This window comes from Amblyomma americanum, chromosome 8, assembly GCF_052857255.1.
Source record: "Amblyomma americanum isolate KBUSLIRL-KWMA chromosome 8, ASM5285725v1, whole genome shotgun sequence".
Classification (NCBI taxonomy): domain Eukaryota; kingdom Metazoa; phylum Arthropoda; class Arachnida; order Ixodida; family Ixodidae; genus Amblyomma; species Amblyomma americanum.
This window is the reverse complement of record NC_135504.1, coordinates 34,260,065-34,285,844: the sequence shown is the minus strand read 5'-3', so window position 1 is coordinate 34,285,844 and position 25,780 is coordinate 34,260,065. Positions and strand designations below refer to the sequence as shown.

At 47.9% G+C, this 25,780-nt stretch overlaps 2 protein-coding genes across 3 annotated transcripts; one reads left to right on the top strand and one right to left on the bottom strand.

Moving 5' to 3' along the window:
* Positions 1–1,036: 1,036 nt before the first annotated feature.
* Positions 1,037–25,164, top strand: LOC144101293 (protein N-terminal asparagine amidohydrolase-like). Of its 2 annotated transcripts, none has more exons than XM_077634393.1 (11): positions 1,037–1,155; positions 12,223–12,307; positions 14,747–14,849; positions 15,915–15,980; positions 16,499–16,607; positions 19,908–19,981; positions 20,620–20,673; positions 21,073–21,126; positions 21,480–21,580; positions 24,660–24,773; positions 24,947–25,164. In XM_077634393.1, the coding sequence occupies exons 2-11, from the start codon at positions 12,224–12,226 to the stop codon at positions 25,115–25,117; spliced, it is 930 nt and encodes a 309-aa protein (XP_077490519.1). In that variant the 5' UTR covers positions 1,037–1,155; position 12,223; the 3' UTR covers positions 25,118–25,164. The 2 variants fall into 2 exon arrangements, with proteins under 2 accessions (XP_077490519.1, XP_077490518.1); XM_077634392.1 differs by lacking the exon at positions 1,037–1,155 and adding an exon at positions 8,485–8,623.
* Positions 2,302–8,275, bottom strand: LOC144101292 (small ribosomal subunit protein uS2-like). Its single transcript, XM_077634390.1, has 6 exons — positions 8,140–8,275; positions 7,560–7,725; positions 6,081–6,280; positions 4,941–5,234; positions 3,936–4,058; positions 2,302–2,578 (listed from the first exon to the last, which is right to left on the bottom strand). Exons 2-6 carry the CDS (start codon positions 7,690–7,692, stop codon positions 2,372–2,374), a joined length of 957 nt encoding a protein of 318 aa, XP_077490516.1. The 5' UTR covers positions 7,693–7,725; positions 8,140–8,275; the 3' UTR covers positions 2,302–2,371.
* Positions 25,165–25,780: the final 616 nt, after the last annotated feature.

Here is a 25,780-nt window from a genome sequence, read left to right as displayed (position 1 = left end):
GGTGGATGGCCGGGGTGAGGCAGTCTCATCAGCAACCATACGCAGCCGCAATCCGGAGTCAGCAGAAGAAGCTACAATAGCGCTTGCTTGCGTAGGGACAGAAGCAAAATTCATAGTTAGCGACAGCAAAACGGCCATATATAACTATGGTAGAGGTAGGATTGCACCAGAAGCGGTGCGGATACTAACAGGAGGAAAGATAGACAGGAAAATTAGCCTCGTATGGGCACCAGCTTACTCGCCAGTTCCAGGCAATGAGGCGGCACACGCTCTGGCTCGAGATCTCTACTTCCGAGCCGGAGCAGAACCGCCCGACTGCAGAATTACACAGAAATAACTGGAAACTACAGATTACAAAGGAGACTAGTCCCTCCACCGGACAGAGAGCTCGGAAACAAAGAGGCGACGATCTGGAGCAGATTACAGGCAGGAAATTACATTAATCCGGTCTGGGCATCGCACGTCCTCAAAGACGAAGACATAGATGATAAGTGCAAAAAATGTGGAGAGAGGGAGATCCTCGATGACGTAATTTGGGAATGTGTAGACTCCCCAGGGGCTGACGAAGGAATTGATTGTAGAGAAGCCTGAGAGTTCCTTCTGCGGAGCACGGACCCCGTCAAGCAGAAGCATGCATTCATCTGGCGGTGGAGGCCGCGAAGAGCCAGCAACTCTTTGCCTGCCTTTAATCGCGGGGGTCCCGGCCCCTACCCCCTAGTCCTGCGTGCCGGGGGTAGGGAGTAGGGGGCCTCCCTTCTGATGGAAATAAAGGTTTTTGGAATGGAATGGTTGCCGCCGCCGACTCAGCAGCCTCGCTGCGCTCGTCACGCATGCGCAGTAGCTACAGGTGCGCATGCGCACTTGGGCAACAGATGACCGTCATTGCTCGGCAACAAAGGGTGCGAAGCGTTCGTTCTTCAGTTGAACGATAGGTGAAGAAGCGAAAAGTCCGCGTGCATACTGCGACCGACATCAACGGCGACCGTGGGAAGCCACGTCGACAGATCCCGCAGTTGTGGCGTGGTAGGAGGCGAGTCGACAACGAGCCCAAGAAGCCAGGAATGCCAAGCGTGCGGCCGAGACGCCGGAACGGCTCGTTTCAAGGAGCGGAGAAATGACAGCGACAAGCCGCGAGTGAAGCGACGCCTTCTTCGGGTAAGCTATTGCGTACCCACTAGGTTTAGCCGGAGCCAAACCATCATTTTTTTTAGAATGAATGTGGATTAGCTCAGCTAATCCAGGATATACAAAGCGAAAGCTGTTGGCGTCGGCGTTTACGTTCTAGGCAGCGATGATTTTGAGGAAAGGAATGACGCATAACCGGCTCCCTGGGTCAGTGGACGCCCCATTCGCGCTTTGATGTGCGTGGCAGTGGTGAGAGATAGATGCATCGGCTGCATGCATTAGCGCCGACAACGTTGTGGCTGACATGCGGCACTGCAGTAATAGGCCGCAGCGTTCATTTGGTGACCAACCAGTGCGCACAACGCAATCAAACAGGTTTTTGCAGTAGGACACCAACGCCACATACACTGAAGCGAGATTGAGGTGTCCATTGACCCAAGGAGCAAGTTGTGCACCCTTTGTTTTACTCTGTACATTACCGCTCCCCCCTATCCTTTCTTCCCGTCCTCTCACCTTTCATTTTTCCATTCTGCCTGTTATACTTTATTACCGCTGCCCCAGATCAGGTGCTTGAGTATCGATGGCAGATACGGGGCTAGCATAAATGTTTTCCTTCCTTTTTTTTAATTTTTAATAAAACCACTTACTGTGCCTTTTGTTTCGTGCAAATGAACGGCCTCTGCAACGTTGTCAACGCCAATGAACGCCGACGGCTTATTTTTCACGAAAGGAAATGACACAGTAACTGCCTGATGTATCGCGGTGGACACGCGAACCGCGCCGTAAAGGAAGAGGTGAGGGAGGGAAAGGAAATTAGATTTTTCAAAAAGGCGCAGGGGACGCCTGTGCCTCAGTGTAATTAGTGACCATGCCCAGTAGTGACTAAAGATGCTTACCCTAAATGTGCTGCTGACTAGCCTAGTGTAGCTTTCGCTGCAAAAGAAAAGGTGCAGCTTCCTGGCCCTATGGGGCTGGGATCTTGGGGCTCTCACACCTGTGGTGAGGGTCAGGGTACCGGGAAGATGGGGTGCAAGGGGGGCGGTAACCCCCCCACATTAACGTCCTCACTCCTCAGTGGGCAAAACCGCCTAGCATTGTGATCTCGGAGAAGTGGCATAAACAGCTGCAAAACAACCCGTTATGAAGAAAAAAAAAACAAAAAGCACAAGGACAATATTGGACCCAATGGGAAGCCTTTATTTCGGCCCTGTAGCAACAGCTGCCGTTGGCTTAAGACGGAGCCTGCTCAGCCCCAGGTGGTGTCAGTTCCAGCTCCCCACTCGGTGGTGGTAGTAGTGCCAGTTGCTGAAGCAGCTGGTGCAGCTGGCGTCGTGGCAGACCAGTCCTCGACTGGAGCAGCGGACCAGTCCTCAGTAGCCACTGGTGCAGCCACAGGGGCTGCTGCTGCTGGTGCAGCAGCACCGAAGGTGCTCACTTCAGCAGTTGCAGACCACTGCAGAGAGAACGCTCACTTTCAGGATACATAGCAGAAGTCAGCTCCGACAGTGCTGTCACCACAGTCACGCTTGATCCCGAGTGAACATTCCACTGGGTGACCGATTCCAATTGTGGTCGAACCTGACCCTACATTGAGAGTACGGCCACTACAGCAAAAGTGGCACTGCCTCAGACTAACATGTAAAGGTGCCGCACTCATCACATGGCAATCAACTGTGCTCCCAGCGCCCTTTATGTTTTGCATTACTACGTGTGCATTTATAAATGGTGTGCGATGGGGTTGGGGGAAGCTATTGAAGGCTTGAAGGTCCTAGAGGACATTATGCTTTGCTTCACCTGACAGTGTGTGCTCACTGCACCAGTCGTGTAGCTGCGAAGGCTACAGTATTTACTCGCGTTAAGAAGTGCGCACCTGACATTCAAACTGGTGTTCAGCATGTTCACTTCACCCCGCTGCAATTGGCTGGCACCATCAACCATCATAAAACAGGCGGATCGCACCATGATACAGCAAACACATCTTGAAGCAAACGATGCTAAACAACTGTGACATCAAAGTGGGTGACGCAACTTGTTGACCGCGCGCTTTTGTGGATGGATGGACGAACGGCCAGACACCTCTTGGCTCCCACGTAAGGCCTGCTTCACGAAGCGTGGCCTCCGCGATTGGCATCGGCGGTGCTGCGGTTGACTGCGGAGGCCTCGCGCGGATTTTCAAGAGTGAGGAGAGGGGAGCAGAGTTGCGAGGAGGGGCGGGAGGGCGGTCTTGGAAGGCGCGCCGGCGGGGAAAGGGTAGCTCGCTCGACAGCGGCACGAACAGGGCGAGCAGTTCGCCTGCGATGAGGCTCGGGGAAAACATGCCGGGCACACAAAGGGGTCGGAGGCAGGTTATCTCGCATCGCGGCGCTAGGTTTACACCATCCGTTTGCTGTAACCGATCAGCAGGGCTTAATGGCATTCGTTATATGTGTGATTTTGTGCCACTGAAACAATGTATATTTTGACGGTCGCGCAGGTCTCGTTCGTTATAAGCGAAAGTTCGTCTTAAGTGGGGCCGTTATATGTGGGCTCAGCTGCAATGAAGTCAACTTTTCTGGAGGGGGGCAGGGAAGAAAGTTCGTTACGCGGGTAAACATTGTACTTACTGCCACACACATTCCCCATGGCCAGCAACTATCTGTTAGTTTTATTCTCCCGAATGACTCAACACTCGGTTAAATCTGAACTAATAGGGTTTTACTGTATCTACATTCACTGCGAGTTGTACATGCCATGCCCGCGGACAGACAGCATTGCACCGCACTGTCCACACTGAATCCTAGCTACAGAGAGCAAGAAAGAACAACACTCACATCGGTGACCTCGGCAGTTGCTGTGGCCACGTCGCCTCCACCCCACTGCTCCGTCGTGTATTCTGCGACCTCCTTCACGGCTCGTTCAGGAGCCACCTGCTGGGCCTGCTCCTCCTTCTCAGTCTGCAACAGCAACAGCAGCACACGTTAGTCAAGCATATAACATGCCGAGCAAAGCATAAGAAGATGCATGTTGTCACTAAGTCGTTGCAATTATGCGTCTAGAGAGGAAACAAACTGAACAAACTGGCCTAGACTTCTGCCAGCAAGCTTTGTAAATTGTGAAAAGCTTTCACTGCTTGATTTTCAGTGCACAGCACATTTAGGCCTCTGACTTATTTCAAAGGAGTGAGCAGCAAGAAAAGATGGACGACCCCCCCCCCCCCCCCCCCCCCACATACACACCACACACACACAAACACGATCATCATTTCAGTCACCTGCTAAAGTCTAGCTCTGTTCATGTTGCATTCTATCTCACAAGCAGGCAAAACAGTTATCAGAAAGCTGTACTGCATGCAGTTATAAACATTGAGCAGCATGATGCGATATTCTATTACAGTTTCACCACAAAGGAATAAAATTTTGTGAAGCCTGCCAGCCACACTAAGCCACCGTGAGAAGGCTCATCTGTCAGGTCGGCTTTCCACAAAACAAAGCAGCGACTTATGACGACAAAGGGCCAACATCTAGCCAAACAGCGCCAGGAAGCAGTCACCAGGTGCTGCACTGTGACATGATGGGTACAATTTCGATACACAGTGCAGCTCCAGAGATGCAGGCAGCAGGAAATTGAAACAAGATGATCAGACGTGCATGGCCTTATGTCATGCTCCCCAAATGTGAAAATGGCGGACACTGTGGCTTGATGAAAGCTCCCCATAAGAACTACCACAACCTAAAATAATCACATGAGTTGAAGAAGACACCGAGCCGGCCCAAAATATCACGCAGCGCCAAGGCACAACTGATGCAGTGTCCCACTCGGGGCATCGTCACACTTGCCTCCTCAGGATCGCGGTAGAAGAACAGGTCGACCATAATCTCCCAGGGGATGTCGCGCAGGATGGAGCCACGCATGCGCAGCACCTCCCGCGTCAGCATCCACCACATCAGGCCAATGGAGTGCTGGCTCTTGTTGTTGCAGGGGATGGCGATGTCAACGTAGCGCAGGGTGGCGTCCGTGTTGCAGAAAGCGATCACGGGCAGGTTCACGTAGGAGGCCTCCGTCACGGGCTGGTGGTCTGCCCGTGGATCGCACACCACAAGCAGGCGCGGCTCACGGAACGCCGCCTGGATCTGCAATACCACAATTGTGCGGAGAAGAGGGCTTGAAATGTGGTCATGCAGCAAATGTGCTGTTGTAACGACAGCACAGCCAGAACACCACTGGATTAATGCCTCTCATCTCTTCGCAGTTTTAAAACTGTTATCCCACGACTCCCGTGCCTTTGACAGCCACAAAAAGATGAAACTGGTGATACTAATGCGGATACAGATAGCGGGAGCTTGCGGCGGAGGAAAAAGTTGATGATCCACGGCCTCGGGCGCCATCTGAGAGCACCTGTGCGCGTGCGTGGCCTGCACTGTCAAGCGCAACGTTACTCGCAGCCGGAGCTGATTGCGGAGGTCACGACGTGTGCACTTCGCGCGGGTCATGGAAAGTTTGCGTGTGGCCCTTACACTGATTTAAAAACAGGGTGTGCCCTTACATGCGTTCATAGGGCATGTCAAATTCACCTCCCAGAGAAAGTATTTCCATGAAAACGGTAGGTCAGTTTTTAACTCGTCACTGGAAATTTGCTTTTAAGGGTGAGGCCAGACTGACCCAAAATTTTAAATGAAAGGACAGCAGCCGAATTTAAGGAGTGTCAAGGGCCCTTAAAAACTGTTATGCCTCCCATTGCATTTTCAGCATAGCATGCTCTACTGTCTGCAGAGTTTCTTTATGCGTAACAGCAATTTAGAATTTTAATACCAAGATTATAAATGGTTAATACTCCAGAACTAAGGCCAAAGACTACCCAGTACCATACAGGCAAGTTGGCAGGTCTGCTCTGACAAGCCAACTCGAAGCCTCAAACTAGCAACCAATTTGCGCCTTGGCACTTCAATGACTAGGTGCAGTAGCGCCTTTCGCCTTACCTGGTTCGTGAAGGTTCCGGGTGTGAAGCGGCCGGCAATGGGTGTGGCACCCGTAAAGCTGGCAAACTTGAGAACTGCCCGCTGGCCGTAAGGGCGCGACGAGATGGCGCACACCTCGGCGGGGTTCTCGATGGCCACGATGGCTCGCGCGGCAAGCAACAGCTTCTCCCATGTCTTCTTGAGGTTGATCAGGTGGATGCCTGCAACACGGTCATGTGCCAAGTGACCCCATTGTAAAATACATGCCTTGCTTTGACCTTGTTCGAACTCTCAACGTGGAAGCTGCTGCCTATGGGACACCATTGTGGTGCTAGTTACATAACGTGCAGGCCACCTGTAAGCATGCACAAAGCCCCCTCCCTGTAAATGAGCAAATTAAAGTTTACAGTGCTTGAACACGTATGCTGCCTTCGAGTGCATCAAGATGGTGGCTTGATTGCACAGTAAACTGACAAAACTCCGAGTCTGCACGCACACAAAAAGGAAGCCTCAGTGCCGTGGTTATGTGCTCGACACGTGCCCATTTCTAGCACCGCTTTTGTACTCAATTCATCGTATGGTGAACCGCACATGCCATACCACGAATTAACATTCCAAGGTTTGTCGCTTTTTCACAGTTCGCAAATAACTTGTCACTGCCATCCGTTAGCGTGGAGAAGCAACACGGTGCAGATGGAACTGTGAGCAACAGAAATGGTCAGTGTAGCAGACGACACACGTACTGCAGAGTCGAAGTTTGACAGTTTGGCCACATGAATCTGTGCCAAGCACTCATTAAAGTGACATGAGGTCAAATCATATAGTAATTGTGTTATACAGGTGGATAACCACTTTATGACGACAGTGAGGCTACTCCATCATTAAACAGAACTCTTTTAAGCAATAAATGAAAAATGGGCGTTTCCACACGCACACGTCGGTGACATCTAAGAAGGGCTGTTTTGTTGAATATAACAGAAAGTGAAGTATTACGCGCCCGCATATTACGGAAACTTTTATCGCTACCACAATTTCTATGCCAAAAAGGCGACGAAAACGAACGAACAGAATTAGAATCTTTTTGCTTCTGTTCATTTTTTGACGCTTTGCGGATATTTCCTCTATGTATGCCTCCCGATCCCTGGCCGAACCTCCAGTGTGCGCGACACACACATTGGTGTGGCGGGAAAAAGTATTAGCTTTCGCACCTCATTCTTAAGCAAATGAAGGCGTGGTCTGCTGCCGCACACACGTCGGGAGCGCCATCCGGTATCAAATTTTACTAACATGTATCTGGAGTTTCCATCAATGCCCCTAAAAGTGTGTTAGACGGTACCACAGCACTCATCACAGTAATGCGGTACCACCTTTTCGCTCACCCGGTTCTCGCGCGGTAACGCTGAACGATAGTTTCCGTCTGCACACGCAAGCTAAGCGACGCTTTGAACTTTGTTCCGTTCGATCGCGTCGTTTCGTAGATCCAGTGAAGGCATTCAGTACCATCAGGCCGACGCTTGAAGCAGTACTCCTTCATCTGGAAGTCCAAGTTGCTGGTGCCCAGATGGGTCTTAGCCGTCAGCATGCGCCTGACGTCATCCTCCTTGAGTGCCAAAACGCTGGTACCTCCCGACATCGTGATAGGAACCGTAGAAGCAACGGCGGTTACCTGCGACGAGCATGCAAATGGGAGCTGTTAGGCTTAGACACCGTCTTTCACCACGTGGGCTCGGGCCGGAAAGTTTTTGCGGCTGAACTTTGCCCGTTTTGCAAACGGATCACTATCGTTAGAATGCTACCGAGGCTAGTAGTAACAGATCTGAGCTTCAGTACGACGGATCAAGCCGCTTTTTATTTTACTGCAACACGAATTTGATCACGGCGTCAGCGACGTCGGCAAACTGGCGTGTCGGCCGGCACATGTGCCAACAATCATAAGTTTATGATAAGTTTTAGCGTGTAATACTTTGCACACGCATTAATAACTGATGCCGGAGGCATTATATAAGCTTACAAAGGTTATGCTGTGAGAAATCAGGGCCTAGAAAATGAAGAAAAGTTGGAAAACAGTCGGACCACATACTTAGCAGATGCCACTTGGGAAGCAGTCGCGCTGGAAAAGGACCCGCCGGAAGTTGGGCAGAGAGAAGGCTTCTTACTTGTTCCGGTTGTGTCCTAATACCTCTCTTCCATGCCTGCGGCATACTAGTATTAGGGTCTTCAACAAAGTTTACTTGTGAGCTACATTTTACAAAAATTAAAATTCACGTCAGTAATTTAACCATTCAAACTTTTGTTTCACTTATGTTATGTTTTAAAAAGCATGAGCATTATTCGGGCAAAATTTCGATGCACGTATTGGAGCTCATCACATGCTTCGAAAGAGGGAACGCATGCGAGGGAAAGGGAACACAACAGGTTGAGCGGGGAGGAAACCGGAAGCGGGGATCGACAGCGTGTGTCAATTTTGCTGGTTGCGAACTTCGGTGGGAATTTGTTTACATCGATCAAGGTCCGCAAGAGTACGCATATTTCACGTGATGAAGACTACATAATACAACCGACAGGTGAGTAGTCCGCTTTTAACGTCACGTTTCTTCTTTCTCAGCGAGTACGGATTAAGCGAGAACGTCCCCAAGCTCAGTATCGTGAGCGACGCTTGACACTCGAAGAGAAACGGTACGCCTGTGGAGGCGTGACCGCTCTGTCGTGCTCAGATGCGGGTACGCGGGTTCCTGTCAGTCGAGGATCGTTGCTTTAACCTGGCTTCTGTAATGCTCACCTAATCGTCCTTTTTTTCGGTTCTGTTAGCCCTGTCAATTTGCCATGCCCTACACGTCACTGGGATCGAGCATCCCAATTACCAGCTCATTTTCGTGCCTCTAATCGCCGCACGCGATGTTGCGATCATGGGCAAAGTTTGAGCATTGTTTCGATCGTTCAGCTGCTTCTAAGGTTTACTTCAGAGCTAAGTCGCACTCCGTGCATCGTGTTGAGATTGAGCACTGTCGTGTCGGTCTCCCCTTCGTAACCGTCGGTCAAAACAAAGACCCGTACAACCAGCCGCGCACCGTCGAGCCTAAGCCTAATTAAGGCGCTTAATTATCAGTAAGCGCGCCGTGACAGTGGCTTCACTGTACCTAGTGCTTTTCGAAAAGCGCACCGAAGACTGGAGATGTAAAAAAACAATAATTATTTTTATAGTTTTTATTGCTTCATCCCTCTGGGTCCCACTTGCTAACTAGTGGCAACGCGATGCGCTTCGGTGAGGTTGACAATTTCCTAGGAGGCGTTTAGGAATTCTTGTCACAAGCGTGCACATGGACATAGGAGCTTGTTAAAATGTGCAGAAACTACGTTTTATTGATTTGAGCCTCGGGCCGGTATTTTTCGTGCAGTTTTGCGTGCCGGTTGCATCGCACCTGGCGTTTCTTTGGATTTTAGGGCATACCTGCATGAAATAGCAGCTAAAGGCTCGCCAAAGTTTAGGAAACGCCAAGTTGCGTAACATTTTTCAGTCGTACAACGTGTTCTGCGGCGAAGTAGCGTTGTAGTACGGCCATCGACGCGTCTACTTCCTCGTAGTACAGCTGATCCCGCCGCGGCCTGGTTCCATCGGTGCACCTGTTGACCCTGCGGATAATAAACGTTGCTGCATTGTTTCTTTATTTCATTTGTCAGCACCGTCTTGTTATTCCTTCTGAATGTGTTGTTCTTTTGTGCGGGCTCGGTGGTAGAGTTGGCTGGGTTGCCGAATTGGGTCGCTGCTGGGCTTGTATGATGAGCCAAGTTGTGTGACATTACGCGGCGAGCGCCGCCGCATTGTATGGCACTTATTTAGCGGGACTGGTTTGAGAATCCGGCGTAGGTTGCAGCCGACGTCGCTTGATCGCGTCAGTGGCCCTGCCATTGTTCCTAAGCAGGGTGAAGGTTTTTAGCTGGGACCTGCACAACACTTGGAACGAAAGCTTTCCAAGGTTTGCCTAAGTTTGCTTGAAGCTAGCCTACTATACTGAACGTGTAATGTTGGTAGAACTGCAGTACTTACGATTGGGCAAATGCTGTAAGGAGTTAAGCGATGAGCCAGAGGAGTAATTAAGTGCTAACAGATAACTTGCGTGCAACGTGTGGTGGCAACATTTTTATTGTGAGCCCATTGTAACTTCAGTACTTTTGAACTTACTGCACCGCTGCAGGTATGTAGGTGTTACTCAACCGGTTGAAGAAAGACAAGTTCCGCTGTAATCAGCTACCACCTCAACCTCGGCACGTTACCTCAATTCAGTAATCCTCAATGGTTGATTTTTATTTCTTTCGTAAAGGGACACTGAGGATAAATCGAAATTAGCTTGTACTAATAGGTTACTGCATTCTAACAGCAAAGAACCTCAACCTCGGCACGTAACCTCATTTCAGTAATCCGCATTGGTTGTTTTTATTTTGTTAAAGGGACACTGAGGATAAATCAAAATTAGCTTTTACCAATAGGTTGCTGCATTCTAATGACAAAGACGTTTAACTTAAGGTGAAGCTTTTTAATGCCAGAAAATGAAATACAGGTGTATCACCATTCAGTATGCATGTAAACGGTGGTGTCTTGACATAGTTTCTCGCCACGGGTCCCAGAGGCTGGATTACACCATTGTTCACATCATAACGGTGGTCACGGAGTCGTTTTCAGTGTAGATGTCAAGTTTAAATCACTTTGGGAGTGTGGATTTTTAATTGAAATTTTCTTGGCAGTATATGCGTCTTCTGCTATGTTACGGACAGCGTACCCAGATGCCAAACTGTTGTTTGTGTGTTTTCTTCTTTCACATGATACGTTGGTATACATGGATCACCGTGGCGTATTCTCCTACGGCCGCAAAATAATTTATAGTTGAATTTCTTGATGTTGTTTCGGTTTCAACAACCGGACGATGGCTGTGATGTGTAAGGTGCATTTAGGTCATGTGAGGCATAAAAAAAAAACTGTGTAGTCGCTGACACATTGTTTTAACTCGTTGCATTAAGGTAGCCTGCTTCAAGAGCTGGAATTACAACAAATGATGTATCAACAGTTATAGTGCAGTGTGTTTCGTGCCTCGCATGACCTAAACACACCTTACACATCGCAGCCATCATTCATTTTGAAGCCGGAGCAGTATGAGAGAAGAAAATCAAATTTAGTGGTCGTAGGCGATTGCCGTGGGATCATTCATGCATCATTACAGACAAGAAAATATGCAACTAAAATTGGGTGTCAATAGTCCTTTAAGACACAGGAAAGTGAAATGCTTATACGAAAGGTGTAGAAAGGTGGCGATTGTGGACTCTCTGGTAGAACACTGTGTCCCAGTCGAAGGTAGTCCCATTTTCCTCGTCTTATTTTGGCGGAAGTAGAAACAGCACAATCATGTTTCAGAGCTAAGTTTTGTCGACCAAGAGAACGGAAATATTGCAGTACTGTGAAAGTAAACAGAGATGCTGGAGCAAGCAGGATGTCCTTGTCTGCTTGCACGTGATGGCTACCTTGATTGAATGCTTGCCTGCACGAGCATGTGTGCTTGATATCTGTTAATATTTTGTGGAGAGAGAGAGGCAGAAAAGGTGAAGCTTGCATGTATGTTAACGAGCCCTGCAAGCTGGAGGAGTGGGTGAACGTTTTGAGTAATGTTTTTGGGTGCCGAGGAAAGCCACTTGCAGTGCATATTTTGTGTGCTGTTACTCAGACACGCAGGTAGGACATAACAATGTCTGGCGTGCACATTTATGTCCCATTCTTGGAAAGGTTGTGAGGAAGGCAGGAGGATTTGAAGGAGAACATTTTGAGTAAGGCGCCAAGGAAAGCCACTTTTAGTGTACATTTTTATTGTCTCCTATTCCTCAAGTAGGAAATAGCTATGCTTGACGTGCACCTTGGGAGTGGGATGCATTCCTGTACAGGGACAAATTTTTGTTCAATTCTGGGGAAGGTGAAGAAGGTAGGGTGTGTAGAAAAGGAGGTTGTGTGTTGTCTTGTCAACCGTGTGTTTTCTTCGTAGTGCTGGCCCCGCTCCCTTCTCCACTTTTGTAATTCACCGATGGCCTGTTACTGCTGTCTGATACATGGAAGCTTGAAAGGGAAGTCAAGGACTCTATGCAGTACAACTGTAACTGTTCTCTTGCTTTCCCGCATGTCCAGGATGCCTCTTGTGATAAACGGGGCTGTGGTAGACCAACTTCCTCCCGACACGCGAACGCTGTTCGAGACCTATCCCCATTTTAAGGTGAGTGCCTGCAGGATGCTCCTCAAATGACTTCTTGTGTGGGAAAGTAGCCTAATCAGAGCAACAAGATGCATCCCAGTAGGTTTGTTATGTAGTTGACTTCTAGCCGGAGAGAAGATTTGTGACACTGCTACTTACTTGTAATGGTCCTGCAGCTAGTTTCTTTGCGGTTTGTGGTTAAAAGCCCAAGATATTAGCGGTTAACAAACTTGTGGCGCTTTCTGATGCCTTCTGTTGTAGCTTATTCGTTTATCAGAGGCCTTGCCATCACTGCCTTGCCGCTTGTTTTTGAGCCTCTGCCTACTCCTCAAGAAGTGCCTCCTTTGCTGTTAATGCCACCCATTGAACTTGAAGTTCCTGTTATGCTTTTCATCGGACACAGACAAGAAGGAGGTCCTTTGGGGTTAGCCACCATTTATGCGCGTGATGTACACTTGTGAGTAGAAGCTTTTATGCAAACTAGCATTGGGTGGACTGGTGCTTGGGACCTACGATAGGACATTTGAAATGTGATTGTGTGCATTTAACCCGCCCTGAGTCTGTACAGCAGATGCTGAACTGTCAGGCTGCCTGCAGAGGTATATCATCCAGCCCTAGTTTGGTCAGCAGCTTTCACGCACAGGCGCTGTGGTCGCCGTGATTTGTGATGGCAACGCGAATGTGGGAACACCTAGTTGAATCATTCGTAATTTTTGCCGAAACAGTTCTGATGGTTCATGTTTGTGTGAAAACGTAAATGCTGTTTAAGAAAGTCTTGTTTTTGTAACGGGCCTTTCTAGTACATTTTAGTTTGGAAGTAAAAAGCGAAATTGCATGGAATGGTATGTGGAGTGTAATGTCCCAAAACTGCACACGGGCTACCAGAGACTCCATTGTGGAGGAATCTCTCGCACTTGAGCGAAATTAAATTTACCAGGCATGTGCATCCAAGGCAAAATGCTTGTGAGCAATGCGAACAAGAAATTAAACAGAAGGCCTAGACAGCGAATGCAGTAAAAACTCGTTGATACTTCTTTTGAAGATGTGAAAATAAATGTTTTATACTGGAAAACGAATCATCCAAACTGCCCAGTTTTCAAAGGTATAACTGTTTAATGAGGTAAAAAGGCATTTATTGATAATATCACTTCATAAAAATGTCGATTAGCATTTCTTGGCACAAGGTCTGAACAGCTCCCTTTCTAGTGCTCACAGAGTTCATTGCAGATTTTTGTTTCCTTAAGTATGGCAGGAACTTCGCAGCACACCCAATTCCTCTACGGTGGTGGCGAAAATAGCCGAAATCCCTTTGCCATTTTCGGATGCTTTGCCCCCCTTGCACCTAAGCACTGCGGGCTTTGCTTTTCAAACGCTGCGTTCCCTAGGCTTGGCCCACTCGTATATAAGTGCATTGTTGTAGTTCTGAGATGCTTCACCCCCTTGTGCTTAGCACTCATATATAGTAAGTGCATTGTTGTAGTTCTGAGATGCTTCACCCCCTTGTGCTTAGCAATCGTATATAGTAAGTGCATTGTTGTAGTTCCGAGATGCTTCGCCCCCTTGTGCTTAGCACTCGTATATAGTAAGTGCATTGTTGTAGTTCTGAGATGCTTCACCCCCTTGTGCTTAGCACTCGTATATAGTAAGTGCATTGTTGTAGTTCCGAGATGCTTCGCCCCCTTGTGCTTAGCACTCGTATATAGTAAGTGCATTGTTGTAGTTCTGAGATGCTTCACCCCCTTGTGCTTAGCACTCGTATATAGTAAGTGCATTGTTGTAGTTCTGAGATGCTTCACCCCCTTGTGCTTAGCAATCGTATATAGTAAGTGCATTGTTGTAGTTCCGAGATGCTTTGCCCCCTTGTGCTTAGCACTCGTGTATAGTAAGTGCATTGTTGTAGTTCCGAGATGCTTCGCCTCGTTGCGCTTAGGCACTGCGGATAAGCCGCTGCATTTCTGTTCATGTCGAGTTGCTGCTTGATCGGCCTTCTCGTGTGTTAGTGCACTGTTGTCGATTTTGGGCGCTTTGCTTCCTTTGCACCCAGGCACTGCAGAGGAGTCACTGCGGTGGGTGGCTGCCACTGCATTCCAGCTCATGTCGCGTGCCCTCATGTTCTTCCCACTTGTGTGTTTGCACATGTGTGGTTGGTCGTTAACCGCATTAGTATACGCCCAGAATTTGGCGAAATGTTACACATAGTAGCCGGGAAATCGTGTTATCTGGGAACATATTAACCGGGAGAAAAATAGTGTAACTCTATGGGACATTTTTAATGCTCGCGATCTTGAGCAGATGAACCGTGATTTTGTATGGGCGGGGAGTATATATCGATGAGGTTTTACTGTTCTTTCTGATTGTAGCAGTGAGTAAAATTTGGAGGTCAGTCTTTTAACTTACCAGTAGCTTTTATGGCAGCCTCATTGGATTCTTTTGTGCTTTTTTTTGTTTCCCTTCCTGCAGGAGATAGCAGCAGCCCTCATTTCCCAGGTCCCCAAGGTTATTGGGCCCCTCGGACTGTTGTACGTTCACCAGCGCGAGTTTGCCGTGACTGTGGCACAGGACAGTGAGTCTCGTTTTGTTTTCTCACAGGTTCCAAACTGAGCTGCTCAGAACTTAAAAGGGACGGCGATGAAAACTCCATCCAACTTTTGTTCTTGATAAAAACCGATTGTTCGGCTCTACATGACCTCGTGTGCACCGGCTGGAAGTGGCGGGTGGTGTGCTTAGGCTCGGGGATCTGCAGCAACACTAGTAAAAAAAAAAAAAATGTTGACATCTTCACATTTAGTTTGTAAGTTTGTAGAAATGATGTGGGGCAGTGGTACCTGTATCTCATGTTTTGCCCTTTTATTATGAAAGCTCCATTTTCGGCGAAAGTGGCCCCCTTTGTCATTAGAGGGCAGTGGTGTCTGTCCAGGTCAGCATCAGTTTGATCTCGATGTTTATGTAATGCCTAATTTTCAAAATATGGTGTGAATGGGGCATGCGGCAATTTGTTGTTGACTTAGGCCGAGTGATTTTTGGTTTTTTGTTTGCTTTTTGTATATTGCAAATTTGGCTAACCTCATTTACTTCAATCTTAACTTGTGTGCTAAGGGCTCGGAACTGTCTTCATTACTGGGTGGTAATATTTAGGCAGAATGGAATGAGTGCAGCTGCTTGCTACACAGGGGGGGGGGTCACATTTCAGCGCGAAAGGGTGCAAGTTTCTTTTTGTGTTACGGCTTTGAGAAGTCAGTGTCGCCAGCTCACCTCTGAGGGATCAAAATGTGGCCAGGATTTCATATGGCAGGACATGACTCTAAGCATTATTACCAGCACTGGAAGAATGTCCTCGTTGGTTGATGTAAAACAAGTTGTGAGTCACAAAGAAAACGACTGGCCGATTTCTTGGGCATTTTTATTTTGAAGCTTTTAAAATAATAAATGGATCACTTGCAGCTAGGCAGAGCCAGCCAACATCACTCTGAGTGGCATTCACATGTGTGTTCATTTCACTAGTCTGTTTTGTTTTTGTTCACAGCTCTTGTATACATATTCACTTTGTCGTGCACCTCAAGTCGTTTGTTACTGTTTGGTTTTCTGTGATCTCAGTCATGTTCTTTGCATTGGGCTTCTTGCATTGCAGAAAATGTCAGCGTCCTCGGAACTGATGAAGCCACTACTTGCATCATGGCCATTGTCCGACATACAGGTACGATCGACGGATGCCGTAAAGAAATTTTAGTTTCCTTCTGATGTCTTAGCTTAGAGGGGTGGAACTGCTGGCTGCAGTGTTTAAGTTTCACTGCGTTATAGGCTATCAGACCTTCAGATGCTTGGAAATGTTTTATGAAAAGCATTGGTTGGACATTCTCAGGTTTGTCTTCTCTCTCAGTAGTCCAAACATGTGAATAAAAACTGTTGCAGCTATTGTCCCTAGTACCTCCTCGTTGAATTATACCTAATGTGTTTGGTCTTCTTTTATGGAACATGCCTTGTATCGAGGACCTTGATGACCGCTTAAAGGATGGGATCTTGAAACCTCTTGGCAGTAATGCATGATTGTCTGTAGGGAGAAAACTGTGCCAGAAAACACGGAGTCTGCTTTTTATTTTGATATATTTGTTCTCTTTGTGCAGTTTATTGTTGTAAAAGCTGCTTGAAGACCAAATTGAACCTAAGCTAGCCCAAAATGAGGATATTGGCATGACAGAAGATGTTGCATTCCAGGTTCCGGGGCCGTGTCTCTAGCACACTTTGATGGTTCTGGCCTGGAGCAAGGCGTGGCCTCCATAGTGCGCCGGGTGCAGGAGCTGTCGCTGCCCATTCCAGAGGGAAGGTTCGTGCCACGCTTTCTCTCCAGTGTTACAGCAACACTTTGTGCCTTGTCTTTGGCCTTTTAATTGCTAGAAATGCACCCGCAGTTTTGAAGTGTGGAAGGGTTTCCTCGGCAGTAATGCCTGACATGTGGGTGTGCATCATGAGCGTTAAGGTACTGGGTATTCTTACACCAGTTTGCGTGTAGTGGTTGATTTAACGTTCGATAGGTTAAATGTCTTGCTTTACTGCAGTAGGTACTGCCAGTATGCAACTTGATACACATGCACCTTTTTCTGTAATTAGATGTTTTGAGCTTACTAAACTCTTTAGCTTGTGTGATACACTGCTTCCTTCTCTAGCTGGTGTGGTGCTAAGCTACGCACCTGCTAGTGTGACCAGAGCGGATACGTAAATGACAGACTGAGAGAGCATGCCAACAGTGTAGTAAAAATACGTGAAACTCTTGTGATTCACTGTCATGACTGTGTTTTTGTGGGCAGTAGCCACTGTGCTTCTGATTTTGAGGGATGTATAGTTTTGAGATGTATAGTTATTGGCAGCCACCACACGCAGAGAGATACTAGAGGCATTGCATATAGGACGGGCAGTGACTGAATAAGCACGTCATCAGATGCTCTTTGCTCTCGTAGCTCTTTGCCTAGCCGCGTGACAACTTGACTTTGACTTTGTGTTGTAAGCCAACTTTCTTGGTTTTTCTGCTTTTTTTCTCCCTTTCATATTCCTACATATTTCGACCAGTCTTTCGAATAGCAGTTGGAAGATAGCGCTTGTCTGCGTCTTTTCTCGTCTTTGTCGTTTTCTGCGTGCTTTATGTCAAGTATAAATTAGTGTTTCCAATTAGCTCAACATATTCTTACTGCAACAGTGAATTGATTTCAGTGGTCTTACCAGGTATGCTTGCAATGTCTGTGACAGCTGTGACGTCGGTAGTTGTGCCGTTCTGCTGCTATGCTTAGATGTGCAACAAGCATCAGTCGGTTGTTGAGTCTACCTGTCTGATGGGGTTTCACTTGTGCTGTTCACTGACATTCTTGGCATGCCCGTCATGGCACAATGTGACATTTTGTGCTGAAGGGAAAATTCGAAACTGCATGCAGTTTCCTACTTGGCAAAGAAATCTTTTTCCGTGGTTGTTGCATTTCCATGCCTCACTAAAGACCACAACTGCTTTTAGCCTCTTAACCAGTTGTGTTGTGTGGCAGAACTTGGTTGTTTGTGGAAAGAAAAATCAAAACTTTTGGAAGGTACCGGCTAACTGCCGTATTTACACAATTATAAGTCGACCTATTTTTTTAAATTTGAAAATGAAGTGGGGGGGGGGGTCGACTTACAATCGAAATGAAAACATCGCACTATAAGTAAAGGCGAGACAAATGAGATATCAGGCGTGCTACAGCGTGGTTGCATTTTTGCTGTGTGGCATCGCTCTTGGTGCTGGCTTGGAGCTGCTATGTCAACGCGCAAAACTGGCATCCCGCGCGCGCGGGGGGCGGCCGATGCCGGCTATCGGTAAACAGCAAACTGGCGCCCCACATTCTGCACACGTGGCTGCTGACTGTGGTTGCTGATAAGCGGCGGTGGCCCGATAACGCAATCGCGTTCTAAAAGAAGCTCAAGAGTCCAAAAAGTTTTCTTTTTACTTTCAAATGCACGGTTGGCGCTCAAGGGAGTGTTGATAGTTGATGGAAGGGCCGCTGTTCCAATCGAGGCGGCACTCCCACTCGGAACGGCATCGGTGCCGGGGAGTGTCAGTAGCCGACAGAAGAGCCGACTCCATTCAGGCGTAGTTTCGCTTTGGCTCTGACGCATTTGACTACTGCAGCCGCGTTTCACAAGTTTTTAATGTGCTTCGTCAGTCATCATTCGTGCTCCAGGTCCGGCAAGCGACCGACGCTCGTTCACGGCTACATTCAAGATGGCTGCCATTTTTATGCCGAAGAAACGAACAGCTGTGCGCCGGGCTGCAAGTTCGCCGTTTGCAACGGGTGATACAAGTGTGGCAGCTGCAGCGAGGAAAATTTTCAGCTGTTCCACGCGTTGTCGTGATGTGGCTGTTTGCGAAGTGCGGGATTTCGCTGGACGACGACGTTAGAATGACGTGCTGTGGGACCGCAGCAGTGATCACGACGGCAGCGCTAGTGAGGATGATGGCGCAAGTGTGGACGAGTAGGCCAGTGACTAATACATTTTCGTTTTGGAACGGGCACGCCCACGCGCGTCATCCGATGGCGGGTGGCGATAAACGACGGCAGCTGGATAATACTATCGCGTTCAACTATTCAAGGCCAAGCTTTTTTTTCGGAAATGTGATTGGGGGGGGGGGGGGGGGGGGGGGGGTCGACTCACATTCGAGTCGACTTACAATCGTGTAAATGCGGTAATTGTTAGTAAGACTTGTCATGGCAAACATGAGGACCTGGCAGGCTTTTATCTGCTACTCTACGTCTGTCGCTGTCTGTGTGTTATAACTAGAGGAGAGCTCTGCTTACCTCGATGACTTGAGCACATGAGCAGTTTGTTCAAATTCGCACTGCTTCAATACGTGGGGCTGTTGTGCTTGAGCGACGGGTTGTGCCATTGTCACGATTCTGGCATCCATGTTTTTTTTGCCTTGCTTCTCTCTCTTCTTTCGATCCCTTTTAGTTTTTTCTTTTCGGTGCTCCGGTACAGGGTTGCCAGCTACAATTTTTTCTTTTTCTATCTGTTCTTCACGTTCGTGGCGTTGCGATGACGGCTGGGCATTTGAAAAAGACGCTATCTTATTGAACGAAGGTAACTAATCGCATTAATTTATGGTTTATGGGGGTTTTAACGTCCCAAAGCAACTCGGGCTATGAGGGACACCATAGTGAAGGGCTCTGGAAATTTTGACCACTTAGGTGCACTGACATCGCACAGTACACGGGCCTCTAGCATTTCGCCTCCATCGAAATGTGACCACCATGGTTGGGATCAAACCCGTGTCTTTCGGGTCAGTAGTCGAGCACCATAAACACTGAGCCACCGCAGTGGCTAATCACATAAGTGTTTGAGGAGCTCTGCAATGTCATTAAAAATTCTGTGGCTTGTTTTTTCTTTGGTAAAGTGCTTCTGCTTTTTTTGGATTAATGGATCGTCGTCCGTTTGAAAATGCATGGCACACAAGACATGCTGTGTGTTGCTTTAAAGCCAGGAAGCAGCTGTTTGTGTACAAGTGCTTGGTAGCATTGTAGCACCTTGCATGCAAGTCTTCTCTGCCTTGTGCCAGGGTCTGTTTGCAAGACCTCAGCTCAGGCTTGGTCTCATTGCCTGTGTGCAGGTTTGAGGTGTACCTCGTGGGAGGCTTCCTGGACCGCAGAGCCTACTCGGAGAGTTTGGCCAACCAGTTGCTGTGTGAGTTTGTTGACTCTGCACGTAGACTTGCATGTCGCCATCGTTGCTTTAAATGCAGTAGTGCATGTATGAGCAGTTGTCTTGGAAAATTTATGCCCCTGGTTAGTAGTCTAAGCTGGGGTTATGTGGTGCTGCCGGTATTGTAGAACATGCACACGTGAATGAGTAGGGAGGAGCTTGGAAGCACGGCTTTTGAAGGTGTGAGTTTTGAATGCTGGAAGCGATAATGATAGTTCTGTTTGAATTCGTAATATCTGCTTATTAGTATGCGTGATCGCTACAGATTGAAGAAACAGGCGAATGGTTGTTAGATGTGCTTAATGGTTGGTGATGCAAATAGTGCATGTCTGGTCTACCTGCGGTTACGGTATACTGTTGCAAAGAGGCAGCATTAGGAGGGTGGGGGTAGGGGTAGGGTGTCGTGCGGGGCAGCATTGAAATTTTCAGCAAACACTGAAAAAAGCACAGTGAAACTTGTGTATAATCATGTATTTAGCAAATGACATTGTGTTTTCAAAAAGGCAGGTTTTTTTAAATTGTTTTTTAAGTCCTGCATGGTACATTCTGTGCTGGTGGGACTGTTGCTGCAGTCACCTGTTGTCATTCTGCTTACAGGCACCATTTTTCTTTCCTTGCAGATGCCCTGCACAAGCAGCCTGTGAACCTTCACCTTGTCACAGCTTGTGTGTGTGGTGAGTCTCATACTGGTTGCCTCATTGCTGAAAGACAGTGGCATTGTTTTGTTGGCCCATCTGTTCTTTATTCGTTGATTCTCTGCTGTTGAGTGTCAGTACTGGAGCAGGAATTAGCAGACGCAGCTATTTGCGCAATAAAGTCTTGTTCATACATTGAAAAAGAAAAAAAAACTGATGCCGAACATTGTTTTCTGCAAAAAAAAAGTACAAAAACTGTCCAGAGACTGTTTATATTTTAGGTAGTTTGTGTGGGTCTGTTATTACATCTGATCTGTAATGGTGCTGAAATTCTGCTTTTAAAACTGAGCTGTGAGCTTCGGTTTTTTTTTTTTGATGACCATTTTCTTCTCGCAAATCTCTTCATTCAGCTCTTGTGTCAAACCCTTTACTTTACAGAGCTGAACAATGTCCTCCGTGGGAACCTTAATTGGCCAACTATCTATGGCATTGGTGAGTATTTCCTGTGTAGCCTTACCTGGCAAGGATGAGTGACGTTGTGCTTGATATATATGCACCTTTCGTGCTCGTGGGCAAAGCATACCTGTGGGTGTGACAGATGAGACGTTGTATTTTTGAGTTTGTCTTGTTGTTTGTCTTGTATTGTTTCTGTGTTAGTGGTCACCTTGGACTTCTGGTTCTGATCCCAGAGGCACACATTTGTCATTGTTAAGTAAATGTGAAGAAACAAACACGCAGTATTTTGTCCTTTGTGGGAATTGCCTCTTTGGGAACCTTGTGGAAATTGTGTTCCTTGTTTGACAGAGGGAACGAAAAAAACGAATGAACAATAAATTGTTTCTCAGGTGTGAACATCAAGAGTGGAGAAATTTTCCCAGCCACATTCCCTGACAAAGGCCCTGAGCTTCCCCTTCGCTCAGCCCGACATTTCACTGGCTGCCATGAGGCAAGTAAATTGAAAGTTTTCCAACTCTTTCCGGAGCTGGTTGCGAAACTAGTGCCTTGGGGTTGATGGCCCTTGTTTTGATTGACCTCCTTGACATGAAACTTGACATGGCATTTAACTGCTCTGTTGAGCTACTCAGTCATTGGCACATTGTTCTAAGTTACCGTATAAACGCGTGTAAGGGCCGCACTTTTTTTCCCAGATTCGGGGGGGGGGGGGGGGGGGAAATTTCGGGGTGCGGCCCATACACGCGATTTTCGAAAAAAATTTTTTTTTTTTCAAGTGAAAGCATACCAATCTGGAATGCGCAGCATTTATTTACCGTTCAGGCATCACTCACGGAGTCTTCAGACTCTGAGCTGGTGCTGTGTTCAGGTAAATGTTCAGCCCACAGAAAGTAGTCTTCGGTCCCGTCTAAACTGTTTGAAATTCCGGTCACTTTGAAACTCCGGGTTACAATGTCGGTCGACACGGAATTCCACGCGGACAAAATCCATCCAAGCACAGTCGCGAGCGGTGCCCTCTTAAGCCGCCCTGTCGGCGTCTCGTCGTGATTGCCATTGGCCATCCATTCCGAATACTGCCTTCGAAATTCAACCTTAAAAGGCCGATTGACGCTTACATCCAGGGGTTGCAGCATGCCGGTGAGGCCGCCCGGTATCACGGCCATGTCTGTGCGGATACCGCGCAGGCGTTCCTTAACCCTACCCGTCAAGTGACCGCGGAAGCTGTTTAAGACGAGGAGCGATCGTCGGGCCAGCATGGCGCCTGGGTGCTTCTCCCAAACGCTTTTTACCCAGTCGAGCACAAGCTCATCGTCCATCCAGCCCTTTTCTTGGGCGCGAACTACAATTCCCTTGGGGAAAACGCCTTTAGGAATCGTTTTTCTTTTCAGGATGACATAGGGGGGCAGCTTCCGCCCGTCCGCGGTGACGCACAGCATAACGGTACACCGTTGGCGCTCCGCGCCGGTTGTCCGCACGAAAACACTCTTCTTTCCTTTCAGTTCAACTGTGCAGCTCTCGGGACAGTCGAACCACACGGGGGTCTGGTTGGCGTTCGCTATCTGCGAAAATATATAGTTGTGCTCACGACGCAGACCGATGACATACATTCTGAAAGCTGAGCACCTTGTCGGTGTAGTCGAGGGGCAGCCGCTGGCACAGCGTGGTCCTTCGCCGAAATGATAGGCCCTTCCTCTTCAGAAATCTTCGTACCCAGCCGGCACTAGCCTTGAAGTCCTCGTGCGGTATGCTTTTAGCATGCGCCAAGGCTTGTGCCCTCACGCGCAGCATGTCCGTTGTCAACGCGTAGCCGTTGTTCCGCACTTCCATTGAATAGCATAGCAGCTCTTCTAGCTCAGGAAATTTGCATGGCTTGCCTCGGAAAGCGCGCTTTTTGGAGCCGGTATTCTTCAACACATTCCTTTGTCCGCACCACCGTCGGACACACTTCTCGTCCACGTCAAATTTTCTGCCCGCGGCACGCTTGCCGTGTTCGAGAGCGAACTCCACTACTTTCAGTTTAAAGCCCGCCGTGTAGCTGTTGAGGTGCTTGCCCATCGTGCAACAGTGACAATGCTCGGAGGCAGTTCATGAAAAAGTGAAGAACGACAGCGCACGAGAGCAACAACTATGCCGAGCGACCACGCTAACACAACCACCAAAAAACGCATGCTTTGACAGCCAGAACAGAACAAAGTTAGACCTGGCGATACCGATGCCGATACGGATAGCGGAAGTACAGTAGCAGAAGCTCGCGGCAGAAGAAAAGATGATGATGACCCGCGGCCTCGGGCGCCATCCATGGGCGGCACCTCGAAGCTCCTGTGCGCATGTATTTCGAAGGCTATTCTTGCGTGTTTCCTGGAAAGTTTGGGTGAGGCCCTTACACGGATTTTTTTTTTTTCAAATATTTCCTTTGGGAATACGGGGTGCGGCCCTTACACGGGTGCGGCCCTTACACGCGTTTATACGGTATAATAGACCACTGCTTACCCCGGAGAAAGAAATGTGCCATCAAGAGCAGTTAATATGAATAGTCAACAGAACTGATCTCTCTTCTGGCAGCAGCATTTGTTCACATTGTAGTTGTTTATTTCTGACCTGCAGTTTAAGGTTTAGCCACTTGTCTAGAGAGGGTAAGTCTGTAGGGCTTAAGTAAGTGGATATTGCTAGAACAGGCTTGCTGCTCTTAGCAGTTGCTACAGTGTGGCATGCAGTAGATAAATTTGCACAGTTGGGGTAGTAAAGTGGAAAAGACTGTAAAGTGCACACCTACTGTGCTAGCTAGTTTGTAGCAGCTTTGTTAATTGAAACATAGCTTTGTTAGTTGCCAATCAACTTGTTCAAAAATGTGTAAATTTTTCAAAGTAGAGGTAAATCTTTTGCACCTTTGAGATGTAGGCTGGCCATCGTTGTTCAGTGTGCTGTGAAGACAGGCACTATCGGGGACATAAGTGCCCAGGATGTGCGAGCACCCGAACAAAAATGTATCGCTTGTAGGGTTATGCTTCTTGCTAGCAGGGATGGTAGTTTGTTCCCGGAATGTCGTTTCAATTCGTGAAGCAATGCTCCAGCAGCCTGCAGAAGTGAGCTGGTGGTAAAAGCCAAAAAAAAGAAATACAGGCTGTTGACGCCTTATAAGAGTGGCAGCACATGCCAGGAAGCGGACTAGCTTGTCGGTTTATTGTGTGGGCTGCTTCTCACACCAAGCCCAAGGGAGGCAGAGCAGGCACTGGTTGACGTTGGTGACGCCACAATGCGTTTGAGTAAGTGGCTGCAGTTTCTGCGCACTACTATCTCCGGTAGTACAATGTTTGGAGCTTCCTTGTGGATGCGGTGACAAGATGTGTCGTGCTACAAGTATTGTAAATGGAATACAACGGTGCAAGAAAACAGGGAAAGGAACACGTAAAACACAGGTCTAGTATTTTGCGTGTTGCTGTCCCTGCTTTTCTTGCACCATTGTATTCCATTTACGATGTCTATTCACAAACTAGCTCAGACTGAAGCCCTAATATAACTATGTTGCGACCATTAGGTACGTTTATTACTAACTCGAATGGATGGCATTACAGATGTGTGACATCTACGACTGCTCGCTAGGAATGATGCGCATTGGTCCCTTCAACTATGAGCCAATGAGAGGAGTTGACCTGTGGCTGTCGCAGAATGACGACTTCATCCTACAGGTATGACTTGCGTTTTCAGCTGTTTCGTTTTTTTCACAGTGGCAGGTGGCTCAAGAGAGTGTCCTCTTTTCTTGAGTTTTTGTACCACGGCCTCATTGGCTGGCGGTGTTGACGGTCTTTAGGCACAGACCTTGAACCAGAGCAGTGATTTTGTGCAACTACTTTTGGCACAGCACCTCTCCACGTCCCCAGAGGTGGAGTCGCCCATGTTTGTCATGCAAGTGCGAGCTGCCCTGAAGTACATCCAGCAGCACCCATTCCCAGGCGTCACGGTGTTTCCCGACAATCGGCCGCACTACTTCCGCAAGGACGAAGGTGGCGCCTGGATCCCATTCTGCTACTGAGGGCCTTGAAAACATTGGTTAAAAAGAAAAGAAAAAGCAGCTCCTTCCACCTGACTGGTTTGCATTTTGAACGAACATTGTCTTGTCGGCGACAAGACTGCAAGAGAGCTTAGGGATGCTGAAGAACACTGAATTGATGGCTGAACTCCCAACATTGTTAAAGGGACACTGAGGACAATTCCTCTCGGTCTTTTTCTCTACAAAAATATAGTTCTTTCTTTGTGGATATGATAATGTTTATTTAGTAGCAAAAGGTACATTTATTGCTGGGAAAATTGATTTTCGAGAAAAACACGGGCACCTTAGCGCTTTTCCTCCATAAAAACGAACCCGACCGCGGCGGCTGTGTTTTTATGGAGGAAAAACGCTAAGGGGCCCGTGTGCTGTGCGATGTCAGTGCAGGTTAAAGATCCCCAGGTGGTCGAGGAGGCCTCCACTACGGCACCTCTTTCTTCCTTTCTTCTTTCACTCCCTCCTTTATCCCTGGCGCGGTTCAGGTGTCCGCGGATATATGAGACAGATACTCTGCACTCGCCGTTTGGAGGTGATTAGCCGTGGAGCTTAGCTTCCTTAGCTTCAGAGTTCCGTGTTGTCGCGGTTTGCTGGCAGTAATGGCTGGTCACATTTGTATCTAATTTTTCTTTTACTTTTTTGATAGCTTTT

Excerpts from the sequence above, each read along its gene's own strand:
- LOC144101292 (XM_077634390.1), bottom strand. The coding sequence starts at position 7,692 with ATGTCGGGAGGTACCAGCGTTTTGGCACTCAAGGAGGATGACGTCAGG. Across the intron at positions 5,235-6,080 it reads CCGGAACCTTCACGAACCAG|ATCCAGGCGGCGTTCCGTGA; the intron begins GTAAGGCGAAAG and ends GTGGTATTGCAG. Across the intron at positions 4,059-4,940 it reads TCTACCGCGATCCTGAGGAG|ACTGAGAAGGAGGAGCAGGC; the intron begins GCAAGTGTGACG and ends TTGCTGTTGCAG.
- LOC144101293 (XM_077634393.1), top strand. The coding sequence starts at position 12,224 with ATGCCTCTTGTGATAAACGGGGCTGTGGTAGACCAACTTCCTCCCGAC. Across the intron at positions 16,608-19,907 it reads CTGCCCATTCCAGAGGGAAG|GTTTGAGGTGTACCTCGTGG; the intron begins GTTCGTGCCACG and ends GCCTGTGTGCAG. Across the intron at positions 21,581-24,659 it reads ATTTCACTGGCTGCCATGAG|ATGTGTGACATCTACGACTG; the intron begins GCAAGTAAATTG and ends ATGGCATTACAG.